Here is a 19,768-nt window from a genome sequence, read left to right as displayed (position 1 = left end):
GATTTTGAAAAACAATAGAATAGCCTCAAATAATTGAGAAACGTACAGCAGATGATTGCAATAAGCAGAATTGTGAATGCTGAACGTTTAGCAGTAAGGACTTGTGATACAAATATCTTGCCGTTTCTATTTTTAACACTTACCCTTAATTAAACTAAAAGCCTACATTGACCAAAGGCATATGGGATCCCCTCCTGAACTTACATACTTCAAGACAGTAATTGAGTAGATTGCCTATGCTGATAAAGACAGGTAAAAATATTTTAGAAGGAGTGAGACAAAATCCCTCTTTGATGAGTGTAAGGACTGATGAGGCAGGATATCATTGCATTCAGATTTTTGCAGCTCTTGGTTGAACAGGGCTATTTTTAGAGGATCAGTTGTACACATCAACAACACTAACGATTGCCAGAAGAGCCAACCAAGTTCCCAAAGCCAGCAACAGTGTGTGCAGCCCTCAGGATTTAGCTAAGGCATGTCTTTGCCAGGCAGGAGTGCAGTAATCTGCTCGCTCTATTTCTATCAAATTGCATTATGCTTTTGGTTTGCCTCTCTTCCCCTTTGGGCTGCAGTTTGGTATATAAAAATGTGGGTTGCAAAGGACTTAGGAAATGTGGCACGAGAGACTTCCACGGGCAAGGTTAGCCCGAGACAAGCGAGGGCTGCGAGGCCAGCCCGAGAGCGAGTGTGTGGGGAGTGCAAAGGGATGGGTGGCTCGGGGGGCACAAGGGTGTTCCTGTTCAGCAGGGGGGTCGGACTGCCCGGGGTGGCTGAGAAACCAAAACTATCAATGGTTAAGTCTGATAATGCAGGGTAAAAAGGCGGAGCGTAATGGTGCCGATCAGAAAGCGCCTTTCTCCTGGAGGAGGATTGACGTAGCCCGGCTGGAAGAGCTTACGGCACTCCTTGGAGATGAGTTTGAGCTTTAAGCATGGAGGGGAAGCAGATAAATTACTTGAATTCTGATCAGTTACCGTTTACCTCTGCAAAGGAGTTTTACTGCCTCTAGTTTTTACTATTTAATGGAGCAGCTGGCTTTTGTGCAAAACTCTGGGGCTTTTGTGTTATGCATGGTTACTATCTTTTCCTTTTGGCTTCTTTTTACTGCCAAGCTATGCAATTCTGTGGCGTTCCCAACATCTTGCGAAGCAAGGAAATCCTGTGGAGAAACTTGCCCGCTTCACTCCTTAATCCTGTGAAGAGCAAAAAGTGAGCTTTATCTAATCCCTAGCAGGGGATGTATGAGCATGTTTGCCATATAAAACCGCATTCTGCTGTTGGAGGCGTAGTCGGCTCCCGTGTGACGCCAGGGAAGCAGCACAGGGTATCAAAATACAGAACTGGCCCAAAATAATGGAGCTGTCACAGGGTAATATTCCTCCTGCCTCTGCCAAGGGCGGTTTTCTTACTGCCGCTTACTATTAGCAAGCAGTTCTCTCACAAACACACCCACAGTGCTGAATGACGATCTTCATAAACGATAAAATAGCCTGGTTAGAAAGGCTTCCTACCAGCCGTGGTGGCCGGGGAACGCGAGCTGAACGGCGGGCGGTAGGGGGCCGGAGGGGACGCTTCGATCCGTGCCTGCAGCCCGAGAAGTCACTGTGCAAATGCTGTTTGGGAACGTCAAAAGGGGCTTGAAGCAGATCATTGTGGATTTGCTCGTTGATGCCAGCAAAACACCTGCTAGACCTTTTCCTTCCGGAAATGGGGAAGAAAAGGGCCAAGTCTTACAAAACACAGGGGGCTTGAGCTTCACCGAGCCAGTTCTCTGTTGGCTGGTGCTCAAGCCCAACTGCTGACCCTGCTGCAAAAAAGGACATAAAAAAGCCCTTACCCTGAAGTGGCAGCCCCTCACCAAAGTCTGAGGGGGACGTCAGAGCACAGGGTCTGACGAGATGACTTTGGCCAGGGTGGAGGGAGCCGGTGCTCTCGCTGGAGAGGGACTGCCGGGGGCACCTCACCACATCATGTCAGCGACAGCAAACCCTGGGATTATTTTTATGAGCAGTAATTTAGGGCACTAGGACGATATCCATCCTACAAGGCATAAAAGGAGACTATGAGCCAAAAGGCGGCAGGGCTCTGAGACCCCGCCGCTCCTGTACACCTAGAACCTCAGCCAGCATTTTTTTTGGAGATGCCGCTTGGGGAGAGGGCATGCCCCCGGGCTAGAGAGGTATGTTAGCGAGATGTAGCCCCGGTTCCTGTTAGCTCGTCCCCTGGATTTCCCCTGTGCTTGGTATCAGGGTGGAGAAGCCCACCAACCACACTGGGGGGTCAAAGACAAGCTGTTAAGACTCAGGAAAGAAGTAGGGTTTGCGGGCAGCAGGAGGTACTAAACGCTCTCACGGGCAAACAAACTCACACACAAGCTGGGGGCCTTGCAAATCGCCCTGCTCCCTGTGGGCGAGCGGGGGGCGGTGAGGGCAGCTGCAGAGCAGGGGCAGGCTGGTATTCCCGTTAGGTCTCAACCCAGGCTACGGTGTGTCGCTCTTCTACTCTTGCAGCTTGGAGAGTCAAATACGCTTGCAGAGCTCAGCCCGGAGCAAATAGGATGCAGCTGGCTCATTTGCTATATATCCACGGACCCATAGCTGAGCATCTCCCTGCAACCATGGCAATGTCCAAGGAGAGCTGCTAGCTGCTTTGCAGCAACACTGGCAGCAGCAGCAGCAGCAGCAGCAGCAGCAGCAGCAGCAGCAGCTGCTGCCCAGGGCTGCACAGGGCAAAGGGCTCTCCTGCCTTCTGCCACTGCGGGGCTCCTCCTGGGATGGTGGCGAAGGGAAAATCCCAGGCTATCCACAGAGGAGGGGGTACGGCACAGGAGAGTAGGAGGGATGGAAAAATCTTCCAGAGAAAACAAATATTTCAGTTATCTGGGCCCCAAATTGTAGCTGAGTTTGTGATTTGCAACCAAAATGGAATATATGTGCATTTGTATAGCTGATCAACATAGTGCATTAAAAATATCTTTTGAATATCTGTGAGTGCTTTTTTTTAAACACAATAACAGAGAAACTTCAAAATGGAAAAACTATTGAATTATCAAAAATTCTGATTGTATGAGGGGTTTTCCCAGGAATTAATGAGGAGTTAGATGTTAGAAAGACATTCCTACCCATGCAGCCTTCTGGAGGGCTCATAAATCTTAACTGAAAAAATAAATGGAAAATTTGACCCACAGAGTATATAGTTTATGTTTCTTGGAAATACATGATTCACATGCCAGCCTCATTCTGTAGCCCTTGGACAGGACAGAAATATAAGGGGAAAGGGAGGAAAATAGAAAGGAAGAGAGGGAAGCCAGCAATAGGAAGTGATTGCGTCAAAGGATGAATTTAGAGTAAGTGGAGTTTCCATTTGGGTAGTCAGAGAAAAACATGTCTTTTTGTGTGTATTAGAAGTACTCTTTTCAACTTGATATTTTTACTAGCTCACTGGTGAAGGAGCCCAGATGAGCTTAAAATACAGCCATGGATTATGAAAAACATATGGAAAACATTTTCCTAAAATTATGTCATTCAGTGCGGACCAAGCATAAAATTTTTGACCTCCTGAGAGAATTTGGCTCATGATAGCCCAGAGATTAGTAACGCTGCAAGTCATTCTGCAGATGTCTTGGACCTCGCAGTGGTACCTTTAGTGTCAGTCAGTCAGTACGGGTACCTCTTTCTTCATGTCAGTGCATTACTAAAAACATAGGAGGGAATCAGAAAATGAAATGATCGTGTGACCGTCATATACCTCCACTTTGCCTCCAGAAAGAGAAATCTTGACAATTTTATGCCGTGGACTGTGGATCCTGTTGAAGCAGGTGGTGAGGTTCCCAATTTCCATTTCGAGTTAGAACGCTTAATATTTAGCCAAAGTTGTAATAGTATCATCTTCAGGGCAAAATCCTGATGCCTGGTAGATGATCGGTCATGCGGACAGAGTTATGCATCATGAGAGAGTCATTTGGGAAACTGAAAGGTTAACTCTTAGTTATCCACTTCAAACAGTATTTGCTATCAGGTTTCCCTAAGGATGAAGGGCTTCCCCCCCCCCCCCTTTTTTCCCTGAAACAGCCACTCCTCCAAATGGAAAACTCGCCATCTACAGGTCAGCACGACCACCCACAAGGACCTCGGAGCAAAACACTCCTACAAACTCAGGGACACCTTTGCTTGTGACAGTCTTAGGATTTCCCCTTCTTGTATGCACCAATTAGTAAAGGGAAATTGCCCTTTGGATGTTTTCCTCAGAAAGTTTAGAGTTGCTATCTCTGGAGCTTATTCCTGTCCCGGTGGATTGTTCTGAAAATGCAGAAGCATTGGCTTGATGGTCTTCTACAGCTTGATGGTCTTCTAGGCTGCTTCTTCCTTTGCTAACACAGTGTCATCACGCATGGTCCTGTCTGAGGCTACAAGGAAAGATCAAGTTGCAGGACTCCTGTCACCTTAGGCTCCCATCCCAGGCCATAGCAGCTTCTGCACGCTCCATTAGCTGTTGCTAACCATCAATGGTTTCCCCATGAAATGTATTTTTGATTGGAACATTCTGTTTCTTCAGAATAATTTTAATTTTTCATAATAATGTCTTCAGAAGGTTTTTTTTTCCCATGGGAACATGTTTTATTTGGGAAAGAAACCAAAACACAGTGTATCAGGAAGCCTGAACTTTCCTTCTCAGGATGGAGGAACATTATTAGAATGTATTTTTCTACTTGAAATAAATTTCAAGGAAAATGTTAGCATATTTCAGTGGTTGTCTTATTGTAGTACTCAGGAACTACAGTCACAAGCAATTGACAGTAAAAAGTCAAAACTCAAAAGAATATGCTTCATTTTTATAATACTTCTTCAATTCAGCTCTTAAAAAAATACATGGAAACAGAAGGAATCTCAGTTTTGCTCCATTTGGAATAAAACTGCCAAACAGAAAACACACTGAGTCCCACTCCCCCAGCAGCAGCCGCCTACAGAGGGCTTAGAAGCACAGAGCAAACAGGAACTCTGCAACCTTGCCTTTGCCAGGCTTGTAAACTGTGTCCTAAATACCATCAAGCAGCACGCTAATGAGAAACAGCAGAGCTTCGTTAGTGCTGTATCTCCTACCCATAACTCAGAGCAGACTTAGCCCCACTACTCCTAGCAGCAAGAGTGAACTGTGTTTGTCATGGTCTCATCCAGCTCTTATCAGGGACCGGTGTCTTGTCCCACCTGTGGTTTCTCTTGCTACAAAGGGAGCTGCACCACTGCCATCAAATTACCACAAGAGCAGCCACCAAAGCAGACACTGCCTGGTGGAAGCTGTCAAAGCTTCAGGAGGACTTCACTGCTGGTTGACTTAATGCACCCTTGCAATCTTTCATTAGCCATATGGTGCTCAGAGGGGAATTTTAACATCTCCACCAGCATGGTGGAGATTGCCTTCAGAAATGATGTTGAACTGTACTTCAACCCCTAGAAAATGGAAGCTGATCTCCTCTTAGTTTAGCAAATTTGCAAACATCTGTTTTTTAGTTTAAACTTGAATTTCAAAAAGGGAAACATAAAGAAAGATCTGATTTTATGTTTCAGTTTGCCTGGAGTAGTGTGCTAATTGTATACACTAGACAGCAGTGAGCACTCTTTTTAGATAAATAATTTGGTGAACTAGGTTTTAAACATAAAACTAAGCCTCTGTGTTGAGCTTTCTAAAGAGAACACCTGTAATTGTGCTTGTGCTATGTTTCAGCTTCTACATGAATTCTGAAAATGAGAGATGGAAGTTAATAAAAATATGAGTGATCTTCAATCTGAGCTTTAGCATAACTTTGAAATTTCAGTGGATATCTTGGTCCTAGCTACACAGATGATACATACATTTGGAGCAGACTGGCCTGTCCCAAAGAACTTGTGTACCAGTTATACAAAGAATGGCAACCAGGAGAGGAAAAAAATCCTTGTTATTCTTTCCCATTAAACAGATGGAGAAGTAGGGTATAGAAAGAAGTGGATTCTTTTGAAATCAGGAAGAATTACTATATTAGGAAAAAAAAGATATTGATACTTACCTGCATTTTATTATATTTTCTTAGGAACAGCTTGTACTAAAGTACTCACTTCCATGTGGTATTTCTACAAGTCTGTTTCTTCTAATCCTTAATGACATTTAGCTTCTTACTTACTCCTACCAGGAGTCACACTCTCAGGCACTTTAAACACATACACACTTTGTGCCATGTTCAAATATAGCTTTTACAAGCTGGTGAAAGGAAACATTAGAGGAACATGAGAAGACCCCAGGCAACTGCTGGCATCATTTTGAGCAATTATAGAGGAGCAACAACTTGACTATAGATACAGCCCAAAAAAAGCACTGCCAGTTTAAAAGAGAGCTCTGAAACACACACGCTCCCGGCAGTTATCTCCAGGCTTGGTTTGCCTCCAGGGAGTGGTGGCCAGCTTTAGAGGCCCCAGCATGAATCAAGACCTCTCTGAGCTCTCCCATGCCCTCACTGGAAAGGCAACACCCTGAGCCCACAAATGCTTGTCGTGCTTTATGCACCGATGGAGGGCTCAAACCGCAGTGTCACCTGTCCTCCACCCTGTTTGTCCCACGTAGTGACCATCTCACATGGACGTGCCCCTTAGAGGATTAGCACTGGCAGAGCAGAAGGAGCTGAGGATGGGCTGGGATCGGTAACACGGGTTTTGAAAGAGGCGGCAGACATGTAGTACAACAGTAAAGATTGGTATGAAGCCACCAGATGTTCTGATTTCCTCCAGTATCCAGGTGGTTGATCCAGACTAGCACAACTCTGATCACAGCTAGCGCCCGAGCTCCCCTGTCTCCCACATAATCCTCTGTTTTGCAGGCAGGCAGTGCAGGCTGAGGAAGAACCTACAGGGGCACAGCCAGCCTGTGTCTGCTGGGGGGACAGGCTTGAACTCAAGCCATTTGAAACCATGGCACACGGGGAGCCCTCCTCCCCGGACCACTTTCTCTCCTTCCCTGGAATTTGTGGGACGAGAGGAAAGCCCAGCTTCGGCAAGGGCCAGCTCTCCCTGAAAGAGCTCTGGGTTGCCAGCAGTAGCTGTCCGAGGCCTTTCGCAGCTTCCGGGTACTCATGCGGTCACCGTGATCTCAGCCTCTTCTGCCAGTCCGAAATCACGGAGAGACAACCCCAATCTGGTCCTGCTGTGGTGTCGGCTTCGATTCAGGTTGCACTTGATCGCTCCCATCACCAAGAGAGAGCAAGATAAGAAGTTGTGTGGTGTCATGCAGCCCTGGCCAGCTGCCCTCTCCCGATGGGCAGCCTGGGTGGCCAGAGGCTTGTCCCACCGTTTGCCTGCTTGTATGCATGGTTCATGCTCCCCAGGCTGTAGCTGCTCCTGATTCGGTGGCTGGAGTCATTTTGGTGCCCAGGCTGGAGGAGGCCACAGGAGCCGGGGCAGCCAGGAGCAAGCTATGGGAAATGCAGCTTGAGGAGCTCTTTTCAAAGCCCTGACGTCTGCATAATTAATGCGCCGCCTTTCTACCTATTCCCAGCTGCTCTGTGAAGCTCAGCATGTGTCAGTTCTCCTGGAGGCAAGGGAAGCAGTTTGCATACTGATCAGACAGTTGCAGGCGCTCTTGGTCTTTCTCTCTGGTGCTCCCTCCTTGGCAATGTCAGAACGATTACAAGCTCGGTGTTTGGTATGGCTTTGTTATTTTCATCTTCTTGACACTCCAAGAAGACTCGGTCATACAAATAATGCACAGACATTTGTAGAGACATTTGATGGGACCTTATTGGGTTGCTTGGATCACCGCTGCCCTCACTGTTCCCATTCTTTAGAAGAATGAAAGATTTCAGTAACCAGCGCTAGCAATCCAGGACTGAGGGTGAATAATCCATTGTGCTTTTACAGATCCCAGGAGGCACAAGTATTTCATCCTAATGAGGTAAATTGACTAAACATGGTTGTTTTTTGGTCAGGATGAACTGGCTCTGAGATGTCCTACAGTTTTGTCTCTCTGATTCCTTGAGGAAGCCTTGAGGAGCACAGAGATGGGAAGGACTTGCCTTCTTTTTAGGCAGCACCCCAACTAGATAAAGGTCTCCTGCCTCCCTGCATAGGCTAGAGTGGTCTTAGAGATTCCCTCCTTTCTTGCCTGCTATGGTGCAGGCCAAAAAACCTGTAGAGCCTGCAGGTGGTGGTTGCAGTTCCTTGTGGTAAAAGCGACCCGCGTTGGCTGCATTCACCCACACAGTTCCCAGGTACCAGCTTGTTCCTGCAAATCAGTTCTGTTCATAGGCTTTTTTTGGTAGGTGCAGCGGGAATGCATCTACCTGTGAAACTCTCCTGCATTTCAGAAAACTGGATACTCCAAGAATTATTTTTTTTAAAGGGGTTTGAGTGCCTAACACGAGACACCTTAAAAGGAGCTCGATTTTCAGAGAGCAAGCGCTGAGCACTTCCTGAAAAATTAGATCCTTTTAATAAAGTGTCCCATGTTGGTTATCCAGCGTCACTAGCTGTTGCTGAAAATATAGGCCGCACTAGCTAATTGGTGCCTTTTTGAAGATAACCAGTTCAGCACGTAGTAGATTTGTATGGCTTTATTATCTCAGGAAATTTTCTCCCGGCAGTCTGTTTCTGCTGTTGAATTACACGCACCACTGAAAGCCTGCTGTAAGATTTGCTTGCCAAGTGAAGTTCACACCATTCTTCAGGGCTGTTCTTGCATCTGTAGCTCAGCAGAATATAAACAACTGAGGGTACACTAAGGACAAGTCACATCCAGCAATAGGAGATGCATAGCAATTCCCAAAATTTTTTCAGGTCCTTCTGGTCATAAGAGAGACATGTACTGGCCTGCTGATTCTTTTGCTATTCAGTATGAAAGGTTGTTTAGTTGGCAGGAAAGCAGATGCCCAGCAGATGCTCAGATTTTTTCTAGACTGAAAGTTCTTGTCAAGGAGAGAAAAATGCTTCATTCTATAAAAAGAGATGCTCACAGAAATGAAAAAGAGGAATAAAACATAGAGGGCATAATGCGTTTTGGAAAGCACATAGTGAAGTAGTTAAAACTGTTTCTGCTAATAGCTGATTATATGCGAGTATTTATTTCTAAGGTAAGAGATATTTCCTTTAAAGTCTTCAGCAGCACCCACCTTCCCTCCAAAACTATAAAGATCCCCAGTTATTATCTGTAATGTTTTTTTTAGACACCCAGACAAGCTCCTTTCGAATGGTGTGCAAATGCTGGAATTGGAATAAGGGAAGAATTAGCTCCCTACGTCTTGCTAATATTTCCTGCAGTGAATGAAGTTTACTCTGCGTTCATCAGCACTCACTCCTAACTCGCTCTACAGATTCAGCCATTAGGTGGAGCGTTTCTACTATCAGTAGCTGAGAGACTGAATCTGAGCCATGTCAGAGAGGGAGGCTTTACTGAAGTATCCGATAGTACCTGTCTGCTGGTATCTGCTGGCTGCAGGTGGAAATGAAAAAGCTGAAATGTAGGGGGGAAAAAATGCATTTTCATATGAAATCTATTTTCCTCTCTTTAGTGCTTTCTCTTTATTACCAGCTCCACTGAAATCCAGAACACTACAAGAGGCAAAACCTGAGGTAAATCCAATAGCTTTAGAACTTAGTCCCTGTCTTTTTGTCATGCACCATGTTTTAAAGGTTGTCTGGGAGAGAGCTGTGGAAGAAGTGGATAAATTACTAAGTTATTTCACAGTTTGGACCCAGAAATGTGCATTCATTACACTTCTATTGCATGAGAACAATTTGGAATCAGATAATACTACAGGGACAGTTGCTTCTTCCTTGTCTGCACTGGAGAAAAATAACAGCATGTTTCCTAGTTTTGAGATGGACTGCTTGTGCCTCCTTCTGTAGCATTAATTTGTATTCTTTGGCTAATTCTCCTCAGGGTCTGGGAACTTTCTGCTGAGAGAGCTTTTACAGGATTTGTGTGCTCTCTCTCAGCTGAAACAAAATACTGGCAAGCAGGAGCTCCTTGTTCTGGTTTCACGGGGACAACCCCTTTGGCCAGCATGGCTCAGCAGCCCTTCCCAAGCGGAGGGGGGGCAGAGCGGCCTCGCTGGCGGTGTGCCGCGGGCAGTTTTCAGCCTTTCCTCAGGTTCTGTCTGAGCTCACTCAGCACCTCAAGCCACAAAAATACGGACGTGACGTTCGCTTCATGGCCCTGTCATGTCCCTCTGAAAGTCCATCTGAGAGGTGCCTTGCTGATGTGAAGCGTGAGGTGGGCTCTCTGCTATGGTCTGATTAGAGAGGACATTAAAAAAAACTTGAATACTTCACTGATGGCTGCTTCTACGAACCTGCCTGGCTTCTCTGCTTGCCTCAATTTCAACCTTGTCACAAACCACCAAATGCTCCTCTCAGACCGACTTCTTTGCTTGGGACACTTCAGATGCCCCAGTTCTAGCTGAAAGTCGTGGTGCTCCTTACAGACCACCTTTACTCAGGCTTTCAAAAACTCCTGGAAAGTTAAGCTTTGGAGGATTCAAAACAACATGCAATGCCTGGGAAAATGTTGCCATTCATTTTGCCCGATCACAGTAAAAATGTCTGTATGTAAAAGTATGGAAAATTCCTTTAGGATCTAAAATTTTGAACTATGTCACTATATTTGGTGACAGATTTGAAAAGCCTTTTCTATGTGTGGACTTTGCTTTTTCTTTATTTTCCATGTGGAAGAAGTTTGGTCTAGCTTGGTAGGATAGTCTTTCTCTATCTAGATCTGAGCCAGGCCTTTAGAGAAGCAGTACCCAAACTGGCAAAAAACCAAATGAACAAAAAACCAACAACAACAAAAAAAACCTGCTAAGTTTAATGAGGACCTAATGCCTTTAGTGCCCTTGAGAGATGTTTGTCCCTAATGCATTATAGTAGAACCGAAGGCTATAGTGAAGCGTAGGAACAGAACAGCACAGAATTACATCAGTCATTCAAAACTACAAAAGTCAGCAGAAGTGCCAGACGGGGGGAAGGATGTGCTTAAAGGGGAGCCAAGGCCCAAGGCTTCTCACTCTGGGCAAAGAGGACCAGGAAAGACCCCTGGGCACTGGAGCCAGGAACTGGGACTGAAACATGGTTTTCTGTAGATTCACTCTCCTATGTTCATACACTAGGTTGTACCTTGGGGCAAGGCTCTTACTGGATTTGGAGCCTGGCCATTTGCACCTCTTCTGGCACAGGTGACATAGTTTATACCTGCCCCTCTTTCCCACCCAACTCTTATTCTTTCTTAAATAAATATTTGTGGCATTTTTTTTTTTTTACTTATGGCCAGTGCTAAATTTCCTGCCAGCATGGGCAGGAGTGGCTTGTTTTGAGCTGCAAACTGCAAGACACACCAAACACTCTTCTGATCACCATGAGAATTTTTATGGCCTCCTTTCCTCAAGATTTAATTGTGTTAATTCCTGAAAACAAACTGTGTTATTTGCTTAAGGGAAGAGTTACACCTAAAGATGCATTTAGGGCCAATCTCTGTCATGTTTTAAGTGCACTTCAGGGAGGAGCGGTCAATTGACTTGAATGGACGGTTTACTTCTTTCCAGCAGAGAAGGCGGCAGGTAGAAATGTAAAAATTAACTCCCACAAGATGACTCTGCCTGACTTGTCCTGAGCATAAAGTGTTCCATCTGATTTTCCTACTGCTGTATCTCTGTCGAGAAAAACAGACATTTTGGCTGTAAACTGGAAGAACTGAGGGCCACCTGGTAGGCACTGAGCAGCTGGGCGGTAGCTGCTTAACATTTGATTAGCTTTCTGGCAGACAGGAGAAATCCTCTAATTTGCTATAATGTGATGATCTTTCCAGTTGTGAATAAGCAAAAAAAAAGACTTCAGATTTATTTTAAAAGACTATTAAAAAAAATGAAAAGGCTTCTCCTGTCCCAGCAGATTTGTCCATTGTTTTAAAAAAGCCAGCTAATAAACAGAGAATTTACCGTTCCAGTCTGGTTCAAATTCTTCATGTTGTAAGGACTTTTCTCAGATGGGAGATGGGATCATGGATAGTAAAAATAACATTTCAGGTTTAGTACAAGGTAGTTTTTAGGGTTGGCAGCTCATGATAGCTCAGCAGGTGAAATACGGCACCTCTGTGCAGAAGGGCAGTGCTGTACACCAAATAAATTCCACTGAGCCGCTAGCTTGAGGATGGATATGGTCTACAAATGTGATTTTCGTTTTGCGAGCCTCTTGATGCCAGAAAGCCTGATTCGTGATACGTCTTAAAGGAAAAGAAAGCAAAGTCTAAATCTCTTTAGCTGGCAGGGTAACCTGTGCAGCTCGTCCTCTCTGCCTCCCAGCCCTGTCCCTGGCACAGGTGCCATGTGTGGGGCTTGGGTGCACTGAGCCTGCTGCCAGCCTGCTCCTGAGCTCACCCGTCGTGGCAGCCGCTTGAGGGGCTCTGCCAGCCCGGGCTGGAGCAATGGCCAGGCCACACGCATGTTGGGGGCCATAGCAGAGAACATCTTCAAAATTCAGAGGCAGTTGCTGCTGCAGGGGAGCAGGACCTTCCTTGCATAAGCTCTCTCCCTTCCTGATTAGCGCTGCCACTTTCTGAAGCCTTGAGCCACTTAAGTGACCGGATTTTTAATTGGCTTTCCAAGCAGCCTAACCTTTACTGTCCCTGAGCCAAGGTCTGCGTATGGGCAGGCAGTGGAAAAAGCTAACTGAGTCCTTAGGATATGCCTTCAAAGAAATGCCTTTTCGGTAGAAAGGGCCTTCTTCCACTGCAAGGCTTTGCATGAACACGCTATGACATAGGTAAGGGAAACAGCAATGTGGGACAGTCCTGTTGCAACATTTCTACCCGCCGCGGTCTTGCTATGATGCTCAGTTCATCAGTGGGCAACAGAGGAGCCGTCCTCATTGCTCCACAATGAAGTTTGGCGTGTGCGGGCTCTGCGCACAAGCTGCTGCTAGTGTAAACAGAAAGTCGCATCCCTTTCCTAGGCTCCAGGGATGCTGGCTGCTCCTTATCACCCCGTTTCCCTTCACGCTGTAGGATAAATGCTCCCTGAGGCTTTAGAGGTGAGCTGCAGTGCCCACCTTAGGTCTGTGCTCCCCAAGGTTCAGACCCAGGTGGATATCCCCAGGAAGAGCTGATTTCCTCCTGCAAGGTTTTAAGCCTCTTTGTTTAAATTATCCTCATGAGAGGCTCTCTACCGAGCTTCGCTCAGCTCTTGTACGTGTTGCATGTTTACCTGCAGTAATTAAGAGTCATGTGACGTGGCGTATCTTTACAAAAGCCAACATGTACACAGCCAAAGTACAAATAGTTTCAAAGGAGGTTAAATCACTGTTTTAATAATATTAATCAGGCTGAACATGTCATCTGTAGTAAATCCTGTTGTAACATTAACGTCCTTTGAGGATTTTTCTGCAGATAAAAGAAGCCTTCCCTTGCTTTCCTCGCTCTTTCTATTAACTGTGTCATCCAGTGCAGCAATACATCGACATTTCCCATTAATCTATCTAAAGACAGAGCTTAGAATAAGCACTTTTTGACATAATTAAAGCTGACACTGCCTACCACCATTCCTGGAAGAAGTACTAGCAGAGTTTCATTAGAATAAGTGAATATAAAGAGAGTCCACCCTGAACAGTCGTCTTTGTTACAAACAAAACCCATTATTTAGCAAAGAGAGACTGGAGCAGGACTAAGTTCACACTGATCTCAAAGCCCTTCTCATATTTAATTTATAAACTGAGGGTTAATTCAATAATTAGCTAATATACTTGCAGTGATTAAATTCATTCATGCCTTCAGGCTAACGCTTAAGAAAGGAAAATCCCCAGCACAGATAAATGCACATCAATGTCCTTGTGATTACAAAATGATAATATAATGCCCTGGAGAGTAAAGGAAAAAAGAAAGATCGAGTGAATCAGTGGCATGATCAGTTTGAAGTTCTTACTAATCTGTAGCCGTATTTTAGCTGTGGTGTTTAAAAGTATCAGCTACTCTAATGATCAGTGGTTTAAAAGATGAATCTAAGGGTCTTTCACTGTAACTTTCTACTGTGTATTTTGAGAATGCTGCTGTTTTAGAGCTGTCATCCAGTTCTGCTTCTCTGTCATTGGTTTCACCAGCTGCCTGCCAACCAGCCTCCCTTTCACTCGTGTCTTTCTCATGCTTCATTAAATTAATTGAAGAGAGTGTTCGGTACTTCTTAAACTTAGGCTGTTTTCTTCTATTTTCAGTGGGATTTTTCTCATATTTTGATACATCCGTCAATGATGATGATTTTTGGTGCATCTTACTATCAGACCAAATGGTCTCTTTTGGGACTGTATCACTTTTACGTTTTATACCATCTCTTGGCAATGGAGCTTCATAGCTCTTAAAATTACCCACAGAGCTTTCCTTTCCTGTGCTATCATTGTCATTGTCATCCTTCTCTGTTTGATTTGAAGAGAATAGCTGGTATTTCTTAGTTTTAGGGGGTCCACTCTTCTTTTCTGGAATACTGGCTTTATACTTTATATTTTCATCGGATGGTGGTGCTGATTGCTTCTTTTCTGCTGTGCTCTTCTTTTCTTGAGGCTTCATCAATGATTTGGAAGATGGTGACTGGCATGTCCCAGAACCTAGATTTTTGCTCTTCTCTTTTGCAGTATGTGTATCAGGCTTCTTAAAATCTTCAAATAATATTTGCTGTTTTTCTCCTTCTGGAGCATTTCTTTCATGCTTCACTGATTTACTTGAAGGAGGAGACTGGTCCTTCCCAGAATGCTGATGTTTATCATCCTTTTTCACAGCCTTTGTTTCAGGAGTCCTGGTGTCTTCTGCTGCAGGCGTCTTTTGCTTCCTCTCTCCTGAAGTACTTCTTTCCTGAGGCTTCACCAGTTTGATGGAGGAAGGTGGCTGCGACTTCTCAGAATTTGGATCTCTATTTTTTAATTTTACATCATTGGTACCGGGTTTCTTTGACCCTGTAGGTGCTGATATTTGTTGCTTTTGTTCTAGAGTATTTTTGTCTTGAGCCTTAACCAATGTTTCTGAAGATGCTGATCGGTATTTCCTGGAACCTGGATCTTTGTTCTTCTCTTTTGCAGCATGTGTATCAGACTTCCTAAAATCTTCAAATATTGCTTGTTGTTTTTCTCCTTCTGAAGCATTTCTTTCATGCTTCACTGATTTACTTGAAGGAGGAGACTGGTCCTTCCCCGAATGCTGATGTTCATTGTTCTCTTTCCCAGCCTTTGTTTCAGGTGTCCCAATGTCCTCTGCTGCTGGTGTCTTTTGCTTCCTCTCTCCTGAAGTACTTCTTTCCCGAGGCTTCATCAGTTTGTTTGAAGGTGCCTGGGCTTTCTCAGAGGTATGCTTAGTCTTTTTTTCAACTGACTTTTTTTCATGCTTTACAAAGTCACCTGGTGACATCTGGTTTTGTGTTTCTAGAGGGGGGAGTTCCTTCTCATTTTTCGCCAAAGGATTTGATGGTGGTGTTTGATTTTTAGGATCACGCAAAGTATTCCTCTCTCCTCCACTATTCTTTTTGTGCTGCACTGGTTCATTTTTCAAATTATGAGAGGCGTTCTTCTCATCAATGGTCTTATTGTCATGCTTTGCTGTATTTCTTGGTGACATCGAATATATCTTGAAGTTAGACTTGATGTTTCTTTCCCCTGCAGTGTCATTTGCATGTTTCATTGGCTCTTTTGATGAGTACAGGCGGTGTTTCTCATTATTACAACAGATGTTTTCATCTTCTGCCATATCATGTTCATGTTTCACTAAATCTCTTGAAGGCGTTAGACACTTCAAAACCTGTCCCTTATTCTTCACTCCTTGAATGTTGGTATCATATTCTGATGAAGGTAATTGGGATGTGTTAGGGCTATGAGAATTTTTCTCATTTGAAGTGTTGATGTCACGATCCATAGTATCACTTGCATTTCTCTCTCCTGTAGTTGTATTCCTCTCTGTCTTATCATTTTCATGCTTAATGTCATCATCTGATGACAGGAGCTTGTGCTTCTTATATTTAGGGACTTTATTAGTATCTCCTGGATCCTTCTTTTGATGTAACACCAGTTCACTTGCTGAAGGAAACAAGTTCTCTTCCGGTATATCACTTTCATGCTTCTTGGTATCATCTGAAGTTGGTACTTGATTCTTCTCCAAGGGTGATAGGGACTTTCTCTTCAGTATGATTTTATTTTCATATTTGCCTTGCTTCTTGGTAGAAAGTGAAAGATAATTCTCAAAGCTTTGACATGTATTTGTCTCTTCAGCTACAGTATTTTCATATTTTGTCACATGACTTGAGGACGGCATTTGGTGGTTCTCCAAATCAGGTGCAGTTTTCTTCTCCTCTTTAGTGTCATTCTGACGGTTTGTTGATTCATCTGAAGAGGGTAGCTGATGCTTCTCACAGCCATGGCTGATATGCTCATCTTCCACATCACGAGCTTCCTGGCTCATCAGATCAATGGGTGGAAGGGTTGGAGGATTTCTAAGAGTGTGGTGGATTCTTTGCCCTGCAATCCCACTCGTAGGCATCGTTAAAGGATTTGGTGAAAATGCTTGGCATGTCCTAGAATCAGGCCAAGGCATCTCATCTGCACTGGCCTCTTCATGCTTAATGAAATAGCTGGCTGGCTTGTGACAGGTCTCCAGGTCAGTCAAGGTACTCCTGCCCAGGGCTCGATTGTTTGCATGATTCATCATTTCATTTGATGAAGATAATTGGTCCTTCTCAAAATCCTCTTCTACGATGTAAGAGTTGTGCTTCACAAGGTCACTTGATAAAGGGCTTTGTTTCTTTTCCCAGTCAGAAGAGATGGAGTCTTCTTCTGCAGCACCAGGCTTCTTCTTCTGGCTCTCAGTTGAGGAAAGTGTGTATTTTGTCTGATTTATATCTGAATTTGGCATGTCAGTATTGGAATTACCAAGCTTATTTTGTGGGCTGAGCATTTGGTGTCCATGTGGCTCCTTATTTTTGGATTCATTTTGCATTTGGCAGTTAGGTATCTCCTGTTCCATTCTAGCTGGGACATCACTATCATTTTTGCTACAAGTAGGGAATATCTTGTCTTCACTGTGACCGTTCTCTCTTCCTTTGGCTTCCTCAGAACATTTTCCTCTAAAACCTAATGCCATACGTTTGTCTTTTGGTGGCCTTTTGCCAGTAACTGATGTTTTGAGAGTTAACTGTTGGTCATCCCTTGGAGGCTCAACTTTATGAGATGCTTGAATTCCTGGGTAGTGAAATGGTAGCATATTTTCCAGTACTTTCTGCTCTGGAAAACATTTTTGGACTGCAAAGAAAGGATCTTTCTCTGGCTCTGTGACCTCTGTGTCAGCTTCCTCTGGACTGTATACATACATAATTATTTCAGGAATCTCACTTGCTTCAGTATCCTTGGGACCTTGTTTGTGGGATCCTTCAGCTCTGCTAGAGTAGGGCAAGTTAGAAGGTGCAATGTCTTCCTTACCACGTTGTACAGCATTGGTAAGCTCCAGTAGTGAAGATGTATCAAGCCCTGCTGACATGTTATTTCCAGTGCAGTCTAGACTATGTTGAGACAATGGAGGAACATAGTCTGCAAGGCTATTTTCACAGGCAGTAGAAGAGCTATCTAGATGAGGATTAGAGCTGGGTCCTTGCTTTGTGGAGTCTGTTTCAGTCTCAGCACTGTTCTTTGCATCAAGCATGTCCTTGGGTGCCACTAGTAGCTGTACTTTGTCCTCCCTGTCCTGTGCTGCATTTCCTGGTGGTTTTATCACACCAGGCTTTCTGTGAGATTCTGCTTTTTCCTTTAACGGTATCTCATGACAAAAAAGCTGCTTAATGGCATTATTTGTTGACCAGCTCCAAGGATGATTAATTTCAGTAGCCATACTGAGTCTGGGCACTGGGACTGTAGAGCACACTAAATATTGGGACTCTGGACTATTTATATCTGTGGTTGTCATGGCTGCTGTGCGCAGCACTCTGACCTCTGGCTTACGAATAGGTTTTCTACTTGGGAAATTTTTAGTCTTTTTCCCACCTTTTCGCAACAGTGATTCTTTCACCTCTGTGGCTGAACAGAGAGAGCTTTGTTCAAACTGCTCCTTCAGCTTGGAGAGGACTGAATTCTTGTTGACTATTTTCGGTAAACTGCTGTTTGGCTGCTTCTTTTTCCAGCTGAGAGATTTTTCCTTGGCTTCTTTTTCTTCAGCAGCTAAAAATTTCTTCAGAATGTTTTTCACTGTGTTTTTCCCACATATGCTATTCCACTTGGCCCTGTCGTTAACCGTCGTGTCTTCATCCTCTTCTGGTGCTTTTCCGTCTTCTTTTCTCTCTTTGCTTAACTTATTACCAGTCCTGCTTACCCACAGTTTTTCCTTAATGACCAGTTTGCCAACTTCTCTTCTTTTCTTGGTGTATGGCTCACGATTGTTGTTTAGAAACCTGGACCGCAAAAGCTGAAATCTGGTGGGGCGCTGGCCCCTGTTTGGATCTGGGCATGACAGTTTGTAACTCACCTTGTTTTCTTCACCTTCTGCCCATTTTGTCCTCTTGCTGCTCAGCTGTGGGTCGCAAGCTGCGAGCTCTGTGACGTAAAGCAGCAGGCTGCTGAGGACAGCAAAGGCCCCTTGCTCTGTTGCCATCCTATTGAGTTTCTTCTTCAGCACCAAAGGGTCTATCAGCATCTTATCTCCGCAAAACTTTGTGCTTTTGGTGCTGCACAAGAAAAAACATGAATGTTCTTTTCAAGTCATCAACATTGCTGCTACTTCCTTACTTGGCTTTAATGGCACACTACCATACGTAAAATGGAAAAAAATATTTTAATTTAGAACTTTTCAACAGACTTGTAGTTAGTGGCCTGTTAAAGAGCATGCAAAATGCTTTAGAAGCTTTGTGAAGCATCTTGCAGTAAGAGTGTGTAGGGCTTTAATCGCACAGGGCACCGTCCGCAGTTTCTTCCGTGCTTTGTGACAAGTGGAAGCGTTTAGGAGAATAAGCAACACTAGCTGGGGTGACCACATCTCTTCTGTGCCACTCCTCGCTCTAATTTAGTATGTCTGTGCCCCAATATGAGGGCACCGTAGAAGAAATTTGCCTTTCCAGCTAAGTAAAGCATAGAAAAAGATAAATAAGATGAGAATGCATTTAGCAGAAGAAGACAACTCTGCCTCTGCATTATAAGAACAGACTTGCAAAAGACTCAAACCATTAAAGCAAAATGTCAAGGCTGAAAAGTACAAATCCTCTACTGACAGGTTTTGCTGTTGGTACCGTTTAGAAATCAGCAGATATATTTCCAGAGTAAAAAAAAAGAGAAAGAAAAACCTGACTTGTGTTGTCTTTTACTTTCTTTTTGCTAGAATTCAAATCCCACTTCAGGACTATCCTTATAAATTTGTATGCTGAGAGGATCACACCAAGAGTACAGAACTAAAGATAAGGCCCTTGATATAACAACCGCCTCGGCAATGTCACTTGACTACAACCCCCTTAATCTGGAGCAAGAAGGCTGGTATGCTGGATCTACACTCGAGTTTGAAGAATCGGGCCCTTGGACAGCTGGGGATTTAGGCAATGCTTTAACTGGTGTGGTTCAGTTACTAAATAAAATACTGGACTCAGCACAAAAGCTGGAGTGTGAAGTCAATAACAATAGAGGGGGCTCGGAAGGAAAAACGCAAGAGGTGTCGGCTTTCTAACACCGGGAAAATCTGGAAGGTTACTTCACTGTGCAGGGAAATAGCTTCATGCACAGAATGCAGCCTACATACCAGGAGGGTATTAATTTTTATGAGCAGA

General features: G+C 44.3%; 1 protein-coding gene across 4 annotated transcripts in view; it reads right to left on the bottom strand.

Annotated features, from left to right (window-relative positions):
• Window positions 1–3,175: 3,175 nt before the first annotated feature.
• ADPRHL1 (ADP-ribosylhydrolase like 1) overlaps window positions 3,176–19,768 on the bottom strand; it is a 43,675-nt gene continuing 27,082 nt past the window's right edge. For 2 of the 4 annotated variants that reach the window (XM_062601671.1, XM_062601670.1), the window contains one exon: window positions 3,176–18,682. In XM_062601671.1, the coding sequence (XP_062457655.1) occupies window positions 13,942–18,682 (4,741 nt within the window). In that variant the 3' untranslated portion in view covers window positions 3,176–13,941. The remainder of the gene's footprint in view (window positions 18,683–19,768) is intronic. The other 2 variants (XR_009961392.1, XM_062601672.1) reach the window with 2 other exon arrangements.

The sequence above is a fragment of the Rhea pennata genome, chromosome 1 (genome assembly GCF_028389875.1).
Source record: "Rhea pennata isolate bPtePen1 chromosome 1, bPtePen1.pri, whole genome shotgun sequence".
Classification (NCBI taxonomy): domain Eukaryota; kingdom Metazoa; phylum Chordata; class Aves; order Rheiformes; family Rheidae; genus Rhea; species Rhea pennata.
This window is presented reverse-complemented; position numbering and strand designations above follow the sequence as displayed.